Genomic DNA, 19,127 nt, shown 5'->3' with positions numbered 1-19,127 from the left:
TCTCCTGTCTTATTTTAAGTGTCTTATCTCCTGTCTTATGTGCTAATCTAGATATCCTACTCTGTTTCAAGTTGCAATGACAGAGCTTGAACTATTTCTCTGAATGTTGTGATGCAGTCTTTTTATTATTCTATGGAATTTTTATTCCCTGGGCAATTTGTAACTGAGAAGGATCAATCACCCATCTGTTCATAGGAGGGTTTACCTCCATCGTCTGTGCTGGCACAGAGGGCCTATGGAGAACAGATTGATTCTTTCACTATTACAGAGTATATGATACTATTGAAAGTAGTTTTAAACTCCAAAGACACAAGTAGTGGCTATTTAAACATATAAAACCATAATTCTGATAGCCCTTTAAAGAACTTTGGTAGAGTTTTACCACAAAAATCAGCATCCATCCCAGTAAATTGTTTAAATGATGTATAAAATTTAAAAAGTACATTACTGGAGAAAACACCATATTTCTGTATTTTAGTGTTTTGTTATTCAGGCAGTGGCACTTTAAAAAATAAAATGCACAGAGATTAAAACATTTTTTTAAATTAATCATTTAACAAATGTATAAGATAACCTATGAAAACTTGTCCCTCTCCGTCTAGAACTGCAGAACCAGTGGCATCTCTAACTTCAACTGTTGTTCCAAGCAGTGGTGATCCCAGTGGTACAGCGGAATCAAATCTAAACAATAAAAATAAATAAATAAAAAAGTAAAAATCTTTTCCTTCAGATAAAGAAAAAAATTCAAAATGCAAACCAACCATACAAACTGCATGGGCCTGTGGATATGGGTGCACTGCAGTTGCAAACATGTTACCCCAGGTTATGCTCCTATTTTTATAGCATCAGCTCAAGCAAAGCTAGTGCATATCAGTGTACCCCCATGCTGAGAAGCATACACTGAACTTCAGTATAAATGTTTTAAAAAAAAAATCCAAGTCTTCTATATGTACAGGCAGTCCCCGGGTTACGCGGATCCGACTTAAGTTGGATCCGTAGTTACGAACGGGGCTTTTCTCGCCCCAGAGCACGTGGGCGGCGGGACTGCGGCGCGTCTCGGTCCCGCCGCCCGCGTCTCCCTGGTCTGTTGGGGGGAGGGCGGGCGCGCAGCTAGTGCGTCCGCCCCCGCCCCCCCAGCAGACCAGGCTTTTCTCGGGACGCCTGTGGTAGAGCAGCGGGGGCGCTGCCGGTTGGTCCCACAGCACCGCTCTCGGCGCTATTGGACCAACCCGGCAGCACCCCAGCTGCTCTGCCCCAGGCGCCCCCAAGTCAGTCGCTGCTGAAACTGACCAGCAGCTGACTATAGGAAGCCCGAGGCAGAGTTGCTCTTCCCCGGGCTTCCTGGAATCAGCCGCTGATCAGTTTCAGCAGCAGCTGACTTGAGGACGCCTGGGGTTCTTAAGTTGAATCTGTATGTAAGTCGGAACTGGCGTCCAGATTCAGCCGCTGTTGAAACTGATCAGCGGCTGATTCCAGGAAGGCCGGGGCAGAGCAACTCTGTCTCGGGCTTCCTGTAGTCAGCCGCTGGTCAGTTTCAGCTGCAGCTGAATCTGGACACCAGTTCCGACTTACATACAGATTCAACTTAAGAACAAACCTACAGTCCCTATCTTGTACGTAACCCGGGGACTGCCTGTACTACAAAACAGTAGCAAAGGACCCACAAATCCATCTTTCCTGCCAAACACCTTTAAAAGCCTGGGGCTAGATTCAAAGCTCTGCCAAGCATAAGCAAAACACACAGGCTGTGTCTAGACTGGCAAGTTTTTCCAGAAAATCATCTGCTTTTCCGGAAAATCTTGCCAGCTGTCTATACTGGCCGCTTGAATTTCCGGAAAAGCACTGACGATCTACTGTAAAATCATCAGTGCTTTTCCGGAAAAACTATGCTGCTCCCATTCGGGCAAAAGTCTTTTTCCGAAAGACTTTTGCGCAAAAGGGCCAGTGTAGACAGCAAAGTAATGTTTTCCGCAAAAAATCCCAGATCGCGAAAATGGCGATCGGGGCTTTTTTGCGGAAAAGCGCGTCTAGATTGGCTACAGACGCTTTTCCGCAAAAAGTGCTTTTCCGGAAAAGCGTCCTGCCAATCTAGACGCGCTTTTCCGAAAATCATGCCACTGTAGACGTAGCCATAGAGAGGAAGAAGCCTAGGGATCCAGCTGCAGTTCTCTGACCTTAGGAATGGTATCCTGCTGACTCTTTTCCTTAATGCTACATACCAGCACAGATTTACATTGGATGACTATTGGCCTAAGGAGCCATTCATCACTCAGGGCACAATGTACAGTACTCCAATCATGAGGATGGTGCCAGCTGTCTGGAGTACAGACTGTTGTTGTAACTGGGGTATAGGCATTCTGGCTCACGCCTATTGCAGTGCAGACATACACTGAGCAACTTCAGAAAATCACTTTAGGATTTTCTGAAGTTATATTCATGGAGTAATTTCAGAGCAACTATTTGCTGAACAGTAAGATATGGAGAATGGCGGTAACAATGTTTCCCTGTTTTACGGGGCCTACTTTGAAGTGAGTGAAAACACATTATATATGTGCTAAAGCATTGTTACTATATCTATTATTGGATTTAATTATCGTGCTAATAACCACTGTGAGAACACAACATTTTGAAATAAAGTCAAGCATCACTGCTATTTCTAAACCTATGTTCGTCAGCAGATATACTCCCACATATGCAACTTCCAGCAAAGTGAATGTGGATTCTGCCTTCAAACAAGTTGTAGTGTTGGGAGAGCTGATCACCAACTACTACATATTTTGTGTGCACCAAAGCAGCAAACAAAACAGTGAAATTTCTCACCGAACATCAGAACTAAGAACCTCTTCAGGAATCCTATAGCATGTGGCCCAGCTTGAGACTTCAGTGATGCCATAGAGATTAAAAACAAGTGTTTTGTTTTCCCTGCCTTTCCAGCTTTTCAAGACATTCAATGCAGGAAATGCTTCTCCACCAAGGGCTAAGATACGGAGTGAAGTGCTGGCAGACAACACAGTTGACTTAATAAACTGAGCTCCAAATCGTCTGAGAAATGTTGGCGTTACCTGAGCAATGTAAACAAAAAAAGGGCATGTGTGTAACAAAGATATTTATGCTCTTACAGATTATGAAAAACTGCAGGTCTACAAACACAGTACGCTGCAATCTCTCAGGAGTTTCTCAAATGTAGAAAAAGCTCAATAATGTCCCAATAATGTCAAAGTGCTGAACAGATCTCCAAATCAATGGAGTGGTGAGAAAGGATGTGGGTAAGAAAAATAAAATGATCTCTGATGGAATTTTAAAGTGTAGGTTGTTACACATTCTGAAAAATTTACATATGGGGGTGAGGAGGAGAGCACCCTGCGAGCATCAGCTCCCGCCTGCTTCTCCCAACCCTCCGTTCCACTATCTCTGAGACAATCCTCTAATAGCCAGTTACGGTTCTGTCTCTAACCAGAGGCAGTTCAGAAAGAACTCAGGTGACACTGTAAATAAGAAGCAGACAGCATTATCTCCAATAAATGTAAACGAACTTGTCTTAGCAACTTGCTAAACAAGAAGTAGGGCTGAGTGGACTTGTGGGTTCTCATTTTATGCTGTTTTGTGTTTGAGTGCAGTTACGTAAAAAATAGTTCTACATTTGTAAGTGGCACTTTTATGATAAAGGGATTGCAATACAATATTTGTGTGAGATTAACTGAAAAATACTATTTCTTTAATTTCTATTATTTTTACAAATAGTTATTACTATATGCTTTGTATTCTGTGCATAAATTAAAATATATTTGAAAATGGAGAACACCATCCAAAATATTTATTGTAAATTTAAATTGGTATTCTATTACTTGCAGTATGATTAAAATATAGATTAATCACAATTGACAGTCCTATGAAAAACCAATAAGGGATACATACAGAAAATGGAAGGAGGAGAATGTCACTAAGAATGTATGCATTGAAATAACATGATCATGGAGGAACAAAATCAGGCAAGTCAAGCCAATGCAAGTAACTGAGTTATAATTGACAAGAAATGTTAGTGACTAGAAGGGGTCCTACAAATGTGTCAGACTAAAAAGAAAATCAGGGATGGCATGGGCCTGCTGCTCAATGAAGGTGATTTGTTAATATAAAATAAGGTGGAGTTGCTCAATGCCCATCTAATTGCATCCTCTCACAAAAAATAACATGTGACCAACCTACTGGCTAAGTTATAGATAAGAAAGGGGAAGATATGTGGATTGGGATAAATAAGCCAGAGATGATCTGACTAATTTGAATGAATTTAAAGAAGCAGGGCCTGATGCTATTCACCCAAGGGTACTCAAGGAATTAACTGAAGAAAGCTTGATGCCACCAGCGAGAACATTTGCAAACTCATGAACAACAGGAGAGGTGCCAGCATAGTGCTCATCTTTAAAAAGGAGAAAAAGCAGGAGATGTGGAAAGAGAGAGACTAGTCAGCCTGGCCTTGATACATGGAAAGTTACAAGACTAATGTAGAATATATTCCATTTGCAAATAGATGGAGGATGAACATGTGATCACTAGCTGCCAGCATAGATTTATCAAGAACAAATTATGTCAAACCACTTTGATTTTCTTCGTTGACAAATGTAGTGGATATAATACACCTAAATTTCAGCAAGGTTTCTGAGACAGCCCCACATGACAGTTTCATAAGTAAGCTAAAGAAATGTGGACTTGATAGTTCTACCATGAGCTATATACGTAACTGATTAAACCACAAACAAACAGTAACTATTAACGGAACAATATCAGAATGGAAGGTCGTCTCAAATGGGGCTCCATAGGTATCTGTTTAGGGTCTGGTTTTATTTATTATCTTTATTAATGACCTGGCTTTAGGAAAAGAGAATATACTGATCAAATTTGGAGATGACCCAAAGCTAAGAGGGGTTGCAAACCCTTTGGATGATAGAATTAAAATTCAAAGTAATTTTGATAAATTGGAGAACTGGACTTATAGACAGCAAAATGAAATTTGACACACACAAATGTACGGACTACATTTAGAGGGGAAAACCAACAAAGGTACACATACAAAATGGGAGAAAAGTAGGCAGAGAAAAGTAGCAGAAAAAGATCTGGATGTTGTGGTGGATCACAACCTCAACAGGAGTCAACAGTATGTGTTTGAAAAAAAAAAAGAAAAGAAAAAAAAGAAATGTGATTCTGGGTTGCATTAAAGGAGGCGCAGTATATGCAAGTCACTGGAGGCAATAATACCACTCTATTCAGCACTGGTTAGGCCACAGCTGGAGTACTGTGTTCAATTTTTGTTACTGCTGTACAGAAAGAATGTAGAGAAACTGGAAAAGATCCAGAAGCAAGCTACAAAGAAGATCATAAAGATAAGATGGAAGACAGGTACCCAAAGGTTGAAGGAAATGGGTATGCTTAGTTTGGAAAAGAGGAGATTAAGGGGGTACAAATCATGTATCTTGGAAAAGGGGTAGATTAGATGACCGTTGCAAGTCCCTTCTAACCCTATAGTTCTATGATTCTATGAAATAAATCAGAGCCTTTTATTTAACTGTTAGCATTCAACAGATTATTCAAACTTTGATGACTCCTAAATGGAAGTGATTCAGGAAAGGACAAAATTATTTTTTCCTGCAAGTTGCTCAATTCTGTTCAGAAAGGTCAGAATCCTCACAAGGACAGCAGCCTTGAAGTTTGAAGAATACTATCAAATAAATTATTTGTCAAGTAAATCGTAAGTGAATTGGTGCCATTTATTTCACTAAGGACCCTTCTCTTTAGTGATCAAGATAAGTTTTTAAATTTGCATTTACTTGAGTTTAAAATAACTATCAAAATGTCCAATCACCTTAAAGCCTAAAATCAGACTGACTGCTAATGAAACATCCGATTTGATAATTATAGCTGCAAGTTAGAGAAAAATAGGCCGGGGGAGAAACCATCAGGCAGGACAGCAGTCAAGATGTTTTAGTAAATCCGGAAAGAGACTGTGCATAAAAAGATTGCTGTGGGTCCTTTTCTTGCTGTGTAGAAGTATCCTGTAGAACCAGGATTTTACTTACAACCTCCACTGTAAACAGAGCAGAAGTAAGAGGATCCAGAAATTAATATTTTTTAACAACTGGATTATTTTTGCTGTGGTTTCTTCCCTTAATTGTTAAGTAAACCTGAATTTACATCCACAACCACCTACTTCCTCTGGGAGAGAAGAACGTCTTTAAGAAGAGCTTGTGCGTGCAGGTGGGAAGACTAAAAAAATTATTTTGGGAAACTGAGGGCAGATATAAGTGAGGTGCAGGAGGCAGAAATATTACTGCCTGTATCTAAAACTTAAAGCAGACTAAGAAACAACTGACATAGATCCACTTCCCCCCCACAAATAGAGATGTTTAACTGTTTTAGTCAAGCATTTGCCTTTGCATAATACCATATTGTATTACAGAATATGCAATTGGGTTTATTCAATTAATAAGGACTACAAAGGGCCATTATTTCTAGTATATTCTACAGGCAAATTAGATTTTAGTCTGTTAAAATTCAGATCACAGGAGGTACTCTCTCTCTCTCTACCACAAGAAAGAAGCCAGTGCACCCTTATAAATGGCCAAATTTATTGAGGAAATAATCATGTTATGTTATAAATGGTACTACTGATGGATACTTTCCTTCTTTTATCATATTTTGGCAATGGGACTACTTCCATGATTGAGAATTACCTACATCTGCAAGATCAAGCTCATTATTTGGTGCCAGAATGAATGTCAGAAGAAATTTAAAAGATACATAATTAGCAGAAGCCTTCAGGTGAATGTCAGCCCTGTTTTCAATCAAATCTCATCTGTCATATATCACTGAGAATAATCCTTTCAAATGGTAATTTATTAACTTTATGAAGCTCCAGTACGCTGTAGCAAAGAGGATAACAGATGCATAAAATCCAAAAGGAACTTATGCTGAAGGAAAAACTTCTTTAACATCATCATTACTGTCTAGTGTTATACAAAACCAGCACACACAGGCAAAGAATAAAACAAAACACATTCCTCATATCTCAATAGGACCCCTTGTGAATGGCCTACCTGCAATACTGTCACCCTGTTATGGTGAAAAAGAGCAGAAGACAACTTCTGAGGCATCATTTTAATTGGGTTTGGTACTATAAGCACAGAAGCTCCACTTGTCAGAGTAATGAACAACTCAACTACAGATGGATCAAATGTCAGAGGTGAGGCCATAAACACCATATCATCTGGTGTGATCTTGAATATGGATCTAAAATATAAAAAGAGGCCAGAATTATTAAATGTGGTGCATATAAAAGCTGGTCCTATTGAAGTCTGGGAAGGCAAAAGCCCACCCATGGCTAACGAACCCTCCACCAGCCTACAGGGAGGATTAACTGAAACTAGGAAACCAACTGATTATGTGGGGTAAAGAAAAAAATCAGGGGCACGTGTGAATGCCAAAGGGCCTAAACAATGAAGCTGGAAGAGGATACCGAACAAAGCACTTTGGTCAGTGCCCACTGTGTCTCAAAAGCATTGAGCGAGCCAGTAGATGCCACCTAGAACTCTGCCCGCATGCATGAACGGAGAGAGGAATGGAAACAGGCCACACAATCAGAGGCTCCTCCTTCAACCAGCCTCTGCTCCCTGGTGTTATGAATGGCCATACCTAGGGGGGAGGTGGCGAAGGAGTGACTTCACCACAGATGGGGTGCACATAAATAGGGAAGGGGAGGGAAAAGTGCACCCAGAACATCAATAAGAGGTTCTGAAGGATCCAGAAGAGGAGCTGCAATCTGGCACACAAGACAGATGTGTGCCAGGGTCTCCATCATGTCACTGAAGAGGCAAGCTTTAGGGACCTGGGTAACCACACCAGGTACATGCCCGTGCTCAGTATGTCATGCAGTATGCATTAACTGATGATCCCAACAGGCTGTGAGACCAAAGTTGAATATAAACTGACACACTGGGTTCCGCACCTGCCACTTTGTTCCTGGGTGGGATATAAGGGTGGTGAAGTGACGCACGAGTAAAGACAGATGGTGTCTTGGTGCAAAGTATGCAGTTCTTGCATTTTAAACTCATAACTTCAGGTTGTGTTAGAGCAGCGATACTCAGTCCATGGATAACAAGCCACATGTGGCTCTTTCAGGTGTAGCCTGCAGCTCCCTCCTAGAATGCTAGAAACAGCTGATGGTGCTCCTGGAGTGAGAAAGTCACCATTCCACCTCCTCCCTTACAGAGCACCACAAACAGCTGACTCACAGCGCTCCTGGAGAGACCCCACACTCTTCCCCATCCCTTCAGGAGCATGACTGGCAGAACAGGGCTAGTTGAGCTCAGAGTCAGAATAAGCTCTAGGAGGGAGACCACTTCTCCTTGTTGGATCTGGCACAAAGACTGTGGATGTAAATAGCACTGCTGCATGGAATGGTAAAGTGTGGATGGAGGGAACAAATCAACAGCATGGTGTGCTCACCCGACTAGTGGAGCTTGAAACTGTAAACTGCTAACATTAAGATTATAATTAAAAATTATTTAGAATTCTTTGAACAATCACATGCATTCCTCTGGTGGATGTTAGCTACATGGGCACAAAAACTGTACAGGCAGTCCCTGACTTATGCGGATCTGACTTATGTCGGATCCGCAGTTATGAACGGGGCTGCCCGGAGGACACGGACTGTGGGACCTCGCGGTCCTGCCGCCCATGTACTCCGGGGCTTTCTCTGCGTCTACCTGGTCTGCAGACCAGGAAGCCGCGGAGCAAAGCCGCAGAGGGGCTCGGGCAGCGAGGCAGCCCAGGCGCGCCTGGGCTGCCTCGCTGCCCGAGCCCCCCCGCAGCGTTGCAAAGCCTCGGGGGAAGCCGGCAGCGGGGGAGCCCAGACGCCCCGCGGCTGTCCCGCTGCTGGCGTCCTCAGAGGCTTTGCTCCCCATCTTCCTGGTCTGCTGGTCTCCAGCAGACCAGGGAGACTGGGAGCAAAGCCGCGGAGGACCCAGGCGGCGGGACCACGGTGCGTCTCGGTCCACCGCCCGCGTCTTCCTGGTCTGCTGGGGTGGGGGAGGCGCAGCTAGTACGCCCCTCCCCTCCCAGCAGACTAGGCTTTTCTCCAGACGCCTGTGGCAGAGCAGCTGGGGCGCTGCCGGTTGGTCCCGCAGCACCGCTCTGGGCGCTACTGGACCAACCCGGCAGCACCCCAGCTGCTCTGCCCCAGGCGTCCTGATTCAGCCGCTGCTGGTCAGTTTCAGCAGCGGCTGAATCAGGACGCCTGGGGCAGAGCAGATGGGGTGCTGCTGGGTTGCTCCAGTAGCGCCGAGGAGCGGCGCTACTGGAGCAACCCAGCAGCACCCCAGCTGCTCTCCCCCAGGCGTCCCCAAGTCAGCTGCTGCTGAAACTGACCAGCGCTGACTACAGGAAGCCCGAGGCAGAGTTGCTCTGCCCCAGGCTTCCTGGAATCAGCTGCTGATCAGTTTCAGCAGCAGCTGACTTGGGGACGCTTGGGGTTCTTAAGTTGATTCTGTATGTAAGTCAGAACTGGCGGTCAGTTTCAGCAGCGGCTGAATCTGGACGCCAGTTCCGACTTACATACAGATTCAACTTAAGAACAAACCTACAGTCCCTATCTTGTACGTAACCCGGGGACTGCCTGTACATTATGAAAGCAATGAAAAATGCAAGTGCCAAGATGAGTATAAATCCTTTAGAAAGGAATGAGAATATGATTATTTCTTTGTGCCCAGTAGTGGAGGTAAATGTATAAATCTAATCTGGAACAATTCCATTGCCCAATTGAAAAAAATCTGACAGCCAGTCATTTAAATGCTAAATTTAGTTTTCATTGTATGGAAAAATTATTTGAAAAATTAGAGTATGTTAATATATTTAATATTAGTGTGTGTGTTTGGTGGTGTGCAGGGCATACAGTAGAATGTGGATCATTTGGGGTACGTCTATATTACAAGGCAAAAATTGAATTAAGCTATGAGACTTGAGCTACATCAATTGCATCGCTTAAGTCAAAATAGCTTAATTCATTTTTGGCACTGGCTACACAGCAGGAAATCAAAGGAAGAACACTCTTCCTTCGACTTCCCTTACTCCTCGTGAAATGAGGGTTACCCTGAGTCACGGTAAGAAGTCCTCAAGTTCACCATTACTTTGAAATAACAACTTGTAGTGTAGACATGCTCTTTGTTATTTCCGAATAATATCAGTTATTACTAAATGATGCTGCTTTGTAGACAACCCCTTGGTTAATGGTAGTTGAAAATGCGGCTCCTGAATTACGTAACAGTGAGTATCACTGTGCTAGAGCATATCCTTCAAAAAGACATCCACATCCACTTTCTGCATGCTGTAGAGCAGTGGTTCCCAAACTTTTTGGCATCATGCCCCTCTTCTGATTTTTGAGAAACCCTCACGCCCCATTCCCCAAGAGCAGCAAAACTTGCTGGAGTGGAGGGGGGGAAGAAAGAAAAAAGGAACTGACCGGGCCGAAAAACAAAAATAGCAGCAAAACTTGGGGTAAGGGGAGGGAATTAATGGGGGGAGCCTGGGTCACCTTGCACCCCCCCTGGAATTTCTTCACGCCCCCCAGTTTGGGAACCCATGCTGTAGAGGATGGCTCAGAGCAGATTTTGAATGGTCTGTGCTCATTCATCAATACTGTTTCTACAGCTGTATTCCATCCTGGGCTAGTAGTCTTTCCAGCACTAGTATTTTCCAGCAGGTATACCAGAACAAAGAAGAATTAAGAAAACTAGAACAGTAATTAGGATTTAAAGAGGAAAATAATTCCTATATGGGGGTTGGAAGGAGGTATCTAAGAATCACAAATTCAATTTCAAACTGTCTGTATCTATTTCACTTAGTGTGAAGAATCAAATATCTAGATTATGATCAACTACCACAATCCTGTAACAGATCCATAACTTAAGGCTAAATTACTGAAGTCCTCAAATAATGATTTAAAAACTGTATTACAGATAATCCATAACTTGCACTAGTTTAAACCAGCATGTGACCAGTGCCTCACAGTGCAAAGGAAGGTCTCTGCCAATCTGACCCAGGGGAAAATTCCTTTCAAACCTCAAATATGGCAATCAGTTGGACCTGGGGCACATGGGTCTTCAACTCTAGTTGGCGTCAACTGTTTGCAGAAAGAAGTTGTGAAGAGTATTTCTTCCGAAGTGTCTCTGTTATTCCTGGTAGTTCAATGCTATACCAGATAGTAGTCTTTGGCACAGTCTCCCCTTAACCACATTTTAAAATCAACTTATTTTGCAGTAAACAATTATGACTTCCAAGTTAATAAAGCTCTCAAAAGAGAACCAATTCTAGCCTTATATACATACTCAGCTGCAGCTAGCTTTGACAATTTTTCCCCTTTTCTTTGCAGATCAGTTAAGATCATCTCCAGTGAGGTTATTCACAAAATACAGCATGACTATTACTATCAATGCCAAAAAAATACAAGCATGGTTAGATATTAAGTTACTTTGAACATCAGGCCCCTAAATGACAGTCCTTTGAAAACATAAAAAGGATAATTTAGAAAGTGAACTTACTTAAGATGAAGAATATTTGGAATGATACATTTATGAGGTACTCTGACTATTTTGGGGATCCCTGTAGTTCCTGATGTATGCAAGATGTAGGCTAAAGAATGCTGCTGCCTAATATCCAAAAACCCCCTTTTTGATGGCTTTGCTTCAAGTTGGTCCAGGTCAGTTATGTAACCTGTCTTCGAATTACTTGTATCTTTGGATATTCCGTTTTTGTCTTCTGTACCATCTAGCAGGAGATTCACATCAACATCATTCCAATTGATTTGGAAAAGGGTTAAACCAACATGTTCTATTGCAAAAGAACTCTGGCAAAACCAGCCGGCATGGGATATTTTGAATTTCTGTAAGAGAATAAAATAGTTTAACAGCAAATTAAAGACAAAGTTCAGTGCAGTTTTACTGTCGCCATCCCCAAACTGTACTATTAACAATAGAGACTGAATTCTTCCAAAAGTGACAAGTAATTTTGAATGCCTCTACTTTTGAGATCCCAATGTGAGATAGCTTTAAAGAGTCTGGTTTTCAGACAGCAGCTGCTTACTGTTTTTAAAAATTATGGATAAATTAAATACTCCCAACAAATGATGATCTAAAGTAGTAATAAGCTAGGCTACATCTAGACTACATGGCTCCGTTGACGGAGCCATGTCAAAAACTATTTGTCATAGTCAAAGAAGCTGACTGACTACCATTAAGATAAAAATGGCCACCGCACTGTGCCGATGATCAGCTGACCTGGCACAGCGCGGTAGTCTAGACGCGGCGTGGTCGACAAGGGAAGCCTTTGTCAACCACTCCGGTAAACCTGATTTATCTTAGCGGTTGACAAAGGCTTCCCTTGTCGACCGTGCCACGTCTAGACTGCTGCGCTGTGCCGGATAAGCTGATCGTTGGCACAGTGTGGTGGCCATTTTTATTTTAATGAAGCAGGGATTATTTAAATCCCCGCTTCGACTATGCCAATTAAACTATTTGACATGGCTCCGTCGACGGAGCCATATAGTCTAGACGTAGCCCGAGATGTGTACAAGTTTCCTTAAAGAGCTCTGCATTCCAGTCTTGGTGTACAACCCTGATTGGGCAGGAAGACTGGTGTGTTCCTGCACACCATTGTGGAATATGTTGCAATACCAGGGAGGTGAGTAAGTGAGCAGGAAAATAAAGTGATGTCTAAAGAAAAAACTACCAGGTGATGCACATTATCTGAAAATGTCTGTGTAAGACTAGGGATGTCAAATTGCATTTAATCAACTAATTGATTAGTTTAGTTGATAAGCGGAAAAACTGAAGAGCTGTAGCAGGGTGAGATTCTAGCCCGAGAGCTAATTCTTCTGCAGCTCTGACTTTTCCATGTATTAACTGCTGGCAGGTTCTTAATACATTTAAAAGGCTGAAGTGCAAAGGGGGAGACCACTGTGAGCTGAGACAGCGGATTCCTGGCTCATGCCTGCGCCCGCTGCACTTCAGCTTTTTAAAATGTATTGAGCCAAGTGGGTCTTAATACATTTAAAAGACTGGAGCACAGCGGAGGGGAACCAGGCACGAGCTGGGAATCAGCTGATACCTGGCTCGTGCTGAGTCCTCCACTATGCCTCTACCTCCCCTGCCCCTGCTTCCGCTCCCCCCACTTGCTGCCTTTGATAGAGGCAGCAAAGGGGAGGGGGAAGCGACTAGTGAAGTCACTACTTGACTATCTGATAAGCATATGCTTACAACTCTAATGTAAGACCAAAATAAATCACCACTTCGGTGCTGCCAAACCAGTTGCCAGCTCATGCCAACACCTCCCTACTCACCATGGCACAGAGACAGATGGAGAAGCCAGTTGCTCTGAGTCTTAGCACTGCTTCCGGCCTGTGGGCCTAGTGGGGTGGGTTGTGGGCCACATTGAAAGGCTTGGCAGGCCAGATTTGGCCTCCGGGCTGTGTCTTGCCCAGCCCTGTACTAGGGCTAGTTTACACTTAACACATTACAATAGTACAGCTGCACCACTGTAGCATTTCAATGGAGATAATACTATGCCAACAGGAGGGATTCTCCTTGAGATTAGTAGGTAAGTCAACAGGAGAATTCTCCCCTCAACCTATATCCTTTTATGCTGGGGGTGTTGGTTTAAATGTGTGACTCAGGATAGGGATATTTCACACCCCTGAGTGACACAGTTATACCAACCTAATTTCCTAGTCTCCAACAGGACGTGTTATCTCCTGTCCAATAAAGAAAGCCCAGCAACACCAGTTACCTTTGGTGTGAGATCTAATGTACAACTTTATTTGGGTAAGTGACTCATCCTTTGGGACTGGGAGTAACCAGTAGCATTGTTGTGACTTTTGGCTGGTTTCTTATGTCATCACAAAGGCAAATTTAAATGAATGGAGAGAGAGTTCAAAGTATCCAAGGAGTCTGGTTCTGACTCTGCATTAAGACGATCATAGTGCCTGAGTTTACACTTGATAAACTGGTGAAATCTAAGTACATAACACCAAACCAATGAGGAGTTGTGCACTGCTTCTAAACAGTCTCCAGTATGGTTGAGACTCGTGTTCTTGATCACTGCAGAACAGATTGAAAACTACTCACTTTCAAAATGAAGATAATTACATCTGAACTCTTGGTAAATAGTTAACTACTGCAAATTTCTAAATCCCATTTTAATGTTCCTTTTAGCATCCTTAATACTTACATTTATTTTGTCATTCTCAACAAGGATATACCGAAGGTTACATTTCTTCATAAAATAGGTAGATAACATTGGTGGTGCATCTGGATCAAGAGGAGAATATGCAGCTGGAACTTGGAGGATTCTAACAAGGTGAAAATTCTAGTCAGATAATGGCATTGTAAAAGACAAAGTTAAAATAAATTTTGTTTATATAAATTCCATGTTTCTTTTATGCTGTGAGGTTCCTTAGTTTCCAGTCATAAATCAGTCCATGAGTCTTCTATTTGGGGAGGCTTACACAGGATTGTCTGAATCTCCCCAGAAGTGGGGAGGCTGCCCAAGCCTGGATAGAAGCTCACCTTCCCCTCCCTCTCCCACATCTCTTCCCTCTAAAAATTTGGTACTATATGTAGCACTTACATACTAAGGATGTAAAATCCCATCTACTTAGTTACACATAATGCTAAAGCTATGTTTAACCAATTAAAGGGGGGGAGGAGGAGGGCACTCCAACAGGGCTGGGGTGACCCCCTGACGTAGGCAGGGGCTGCTTCAGTCCAGCTGCTCTCACTCCCTGCATCTACCCCATGGGGGCTGCTGTGGCTCCCGGCCTCCCTGCAGAGGCTGCTGTAGCTGCCCCTGCTCCTGGCCAGCCCTTGCTAGGAGCCCACATACCCACACGGGGGGCTGCTCCCCGTTATCAGTTAACCGTTAAGGGTAATACTTACCTGCTAACTGTTTAACCAGTTACCATGAACATCCTTAATATGCATATGGAGCAGATGCATAATACATTTTAGGAATATCATAACTGTATTCTAACAAAGACAGATATAACCATCATCCCACTGTGATCAGTTAAGCTGCTTTTATAGAGATGTGTTTCTTCAATGCTTACTATTATCATTATTGTGCATATGAACCCCCTAGTGACTTAATATTAGGGGTATAAAAACGTAACCATGTAACCACTAAAAATCCTAGTGGTTACACAATTATACGCCACTTCAGGCTTTGAAGTATAAAACGTTTAAAAGTTAAACTTCACAGCACAACACGAAGCCGCCTTGGGAGCGGGACCCCTGCTCTGTGGGAGGCTTTGCTGTGTGTTACGGAGTGACAGCTGGCTCCACTACAGAGCTGCAATGAAGGCTACACTGCCCAACCTGGAGTAACAGATGGCTCCCTGGCAATGGGTCTGGCAGAGGGTCCCAGCCCCGCTCCTGGGGAGCTGCATACTACAGTGCTGTGTGAGGGCTGTTGCTAGCCTGCTCCCTGGGCTGCTGACCCCACACCTGGGGAGGAAACTTTGCTGCCGCAATAAAGCTGCCTCCCTGGGAGCAGGACCAATCACGGACTGCTGCCAGCCCTGCTCCTGAAGAGGCTTCGCTGCAGGCTCTGCAGCCAGCTCCCGGGAAGCCAGCATGTAACCTGCGGTTGGGTGGGGAGCAGGCTGATCCACCATGGACAGAACTGCTCCAGTGGGCCCCCTGAGGTTGAAGCAGTCCTTTGCCCAGTGTGGGTAGAGAGCTGCTCAAGTCCCTACTGGTAACCCTTTTACATTCCTACTTAAATAAACCAAATCAGCATCCTTGGCTTTTTGTCTTTATCAAAAACTCCTGAGTGTCCAGATAAATAAAGCTGATCATGTATTAGTCAGGTTTATTAAATTCTGCTGAGGTTTCATTTTTGCAAAACACACTATTACCATTTGGCTTTCTCTTACAAATTAATTTTACACTAAAGCTATGTCTATACTGTAGCCTTCTTGCGGAAAAGCATATGCAAATAAAACACGGCGTGGGATACTGCTGCGCTTCATTTGCATAAGTAATGAGCAGCCACTTTTGCACAAGAGGCTTTGCACAAAAACGAGCAGTGTAGACAGCTCTTTTGCACAAAAACTCCCTCTTGTGCAAAAGCTGTTCTTCCTCATGGGAGAATGGCTCTTGCACAAGAGGGAGGTTTTGCACAAAAAGGAGCCATCTACACTGCTCGTTTTTGCGCAAAAGCAGCTGCTCATTACTTATGCAAATTAAGCATGGCGATATTCCACACCATGCTTCATTTGCATATGCTTTTCCGCAAGAAGACTACAGTATAGCTATAGCCCTTGTGTTTTGTTTAGCCATACAAGGGATACCTAGTGTAAAACACTACATCTCCAAAACCAGCCAAACTGGAGAGAAAAGAAGCATACAGAGCCGCAGTTACTCGAATGACTTGAGAAAAACAGTTAAAATATTGTTTTAACTTAAGTGTTTTTTTTTCCATCAGTGACGTTGAGTATGTGCAGTAGAAAGTACACACTCATTGGTCAAAGAACTTACAAATTATTCTGGTGAAACTAGTGGAACCTTTAAGCACTTGTAATTCAGTGTATATATGTGGCACAAAGCACTGACGATTGACACGTGCTTCATACATTGGTCATATGTTAATAAAATGTTATGGTTGTGAGACACTTAAAATAGAGACTAGGAAATGCAAAAGTTAAGATTCCAACAGTACCATGAATTTAGTCATGTTGAACACCCCAAATGTTTGATTTATACAGATTAGGCCTGGAAGAATGCAATTTTCTTACGATTTTGACAGATGTCTTTTTGTATGTATTTTTATATTATTGATTTAAATGTTTACAATTACACAAAATTATAGGTTTTAAGCATTTTTAAAATGCATCTATATTTTGACAGTTGTAAAAAATTATGGGGCAACAGTAAAACTATTGAATGACAAATGTTAAGATTCAACAACTTAAAACTTTATAAATGGTTAAAACACAAACTGCCAATAACAATGTCAAAATACAAAATAAACTTATATCCATATACCATACAGGTTAAAATTAATTCACTAGTACATTTGTAAGCTAGTTTAATTCTATTTGTTCCCAAGCAACATTTTTCTTACTTTGCCCATCTGTAAATTTGACAGTGATCTATGGAAATATTGTATTTTTTTTAAATATATGCAGTGAAATTAATGTTTACTGACATCTACAGGTTCTGTCATAAGAACATAAGAACGGCCGTACTGGGTCAGACCAAAGGTCCAACTAGCCCAGTAGCCTGTCTACTGACAGTGGCCAGTACCAGGTGCCCCAGAGAGGGTGGACTGAAGACAATGATCAAGCGATTTGTCTCCTGCCATCCCTCTCCAGCCTCTGACAGACAGAGGACAAGGACACCATTTTATCCCCTGGCTAATAGCCTTTTATGGACCTAACCTCCATGAAATTATCTAGCTTCTCTTTAAACTCTATTATAGTCCTAGCCTTCACAGCCTCCTCTGGCAAGGAGTTCCACAGGTTGACTACACGCTGTGTGTAGAAGAACTTTCTTTTATTAGTTTTAAACCCGCTCCCCATTAATTTCATTTGGTGTCCTCTAGTTCTTCTATTTAGGGAACTAACAAATAACTTTTCTTTATCGGCCCTCTCCACACCACTCATGATTTTACAGACCTCTATCATGTCCCCCCTCAGTCTCCTCTTTTCTAAACTGAAAAGTCCCAGTCGCTTTGACCTCTCCTCATATGGGACCCGTTCCAAACCCCTAATCATTTTAGTTGCCCTTTTCTGAACCCTTTCCAAAGCCAAAATATCTTTTTTGAGGTGAGGAGACCACATCTGTATGCAGTATTCAAGATGTGGGCGTACCATAGTTTTATACAGGGGCAGTAAGATATTCTGGGTCCTATTTTCTATCCTTTTCCTAATAATTTCTAGCATCCTATTTGCCTTTTTGACTGCCGCTGCACACTGTGTGGAAGTTTTCAGAGAACTGCCCATGATAACTCCAAAATCTCTTTCCTGATTTGTCGTAGCCAAATTAGCCCCCATCATACTGTACGTATAGTTGGGGTTATTTCTCCCGATATGCATTACTTTACACTTATCCACATTAAATTTCATTTGCCATTTTGTTGCCCAATCACTCAGTTTGGTGAGATCTTCTTGGAGTCCCTCACAGTCTGTCTGTCTTGACTATCCTAAACAGTTTGGTATCATCTGCAAACTTTACTACCTCACTGCTTCCCCTTTCTCCAGATCATTTATGAATAAGTTGAAAAGGATTGGTCCCAGGACTGACCCTTGGGGTACACCACTAGTTACCCCTCTCCAGTCTGAAAATTTACCATTTATTCCTACCCTTTGTTTCCTGTCTTTTACCCAGTTCTCAATCCAAGAAAGGACCTTCCCTCTTATCTCATGGCCATGTAATTTACACAAGAGCCTTTGGTGAGGGAACTTGTCAAAGGCTTTCTGAAAATCCAAGTATACTATATCTACTGGATCCCCCTTGTCCGCATGTTTGTTAACCCCTTCAAAGAACTCTAACAGATTAGTAAGACAGGATTTCCCTTTACAGAAGCCATGTTGACTTTTGTCCAACAAATTACGTTCTTCTACATCCGTGGTCCCCAACCCGGTGCCTGCGGGCGCCATGGCACCCACCGGGCCCTTTACATCCGCCCGCGGAGCAATCTGGGCTGGCCCCGCCCCCGGGAGTGCGGCAGGTGCCAGCCCCGGGTGCGTGGCCGGCCCCGGCCCCGGGTGCGCCGCGCATGCCGGTGCCGACCCTGACCCTCACCCCCAGGTGCGCAGCGCGTGTCCTGGCCCTGGCCTCCGCACATGCCCTTGCCAGCCCTGGCGCCGGCCTTGGCCCTGCCCCCGGGGGCACCGTGCGTGCCCTTGCCGGCCCTTGCGCTGGCCTTGGCCCCGCCCCCGAGGGAGCCGCGCCAGCCCTAGCCCTGGCCCCAGTGGCGCCGCACGGAACCTGGGCAGCCTCTGCCCGGGATCACAGCACATGCCGGTGCTGACCTTGGGCATGCGGCGCATGCTTGGCCCCGCCCCCAGTCACGTGGCCTGTGAGCGG

At 43.4% G+C, this 19,127-nt stretch overlaps 1 protein-coding gene across 5 annotated transcripts in view; it reads right to left on the bottom strand.

Moving 5' to 3' along the window:
- AASDH (aminoadipate-semialdehyde dehydrogenase) overlaps positions 1 to 19,127 on the bottom strand; it is a 77,663-nt gene that overhangs the window by 51,929 nt on the left and 6,607 nt on the right. For all 5 annotated transcript variants that reach the window (XR_012904289.1, XR_012904292.1, XR_012904291.1 and 2 more), the window contains exons 4-8: positions 14,266 to 14,386; positions 11,583 to 11,923; positions 7,086 to 7,278; positions 2,821 to 3,062; positions 575 to 681 (exon numbers count right to left, since the gene is read on the bottom strand). Coding sequence is in view for 1 of the 5 variants with exons in the window: in XM_006113498.4 (XP_006113560.2) it covers positions 575 to 681; positions 2,821 to 3,062; positions 7,086 to 7,278; positions 11,583 to 11,923; positions 14,266 to 14,386 (1,004 nt within the window). In the remaining 4 variants the exon portion in view is untranslated. The remainder of the gene's footprint in view (positions 1 to 574; positions 682 to 2,820; positions 3,063 to 7,085; positions 7,279 to 11,582; positions 11,924 to 14,265; positions 14,387 to 19,127) is intronic.

Source organism: Pelodiscus sinensis, chromosome 5 (assembly GCF_049634645.1).
Source record: "Pelodiscus sinensis isolate JC-2024 chromosome 5, ASM4963464v1, whole genome shotgun sequence".
NCBI classification, from domain to species: domain Eukaryota; kingdom Metazoa; phylum Chordata; order Testudines; family Trionychidae; genus Pelodiscus; species Pelodiscus sinensis.
This window is presented reverse-complemented; position numbering and strand designations above follow the sequence as displayed.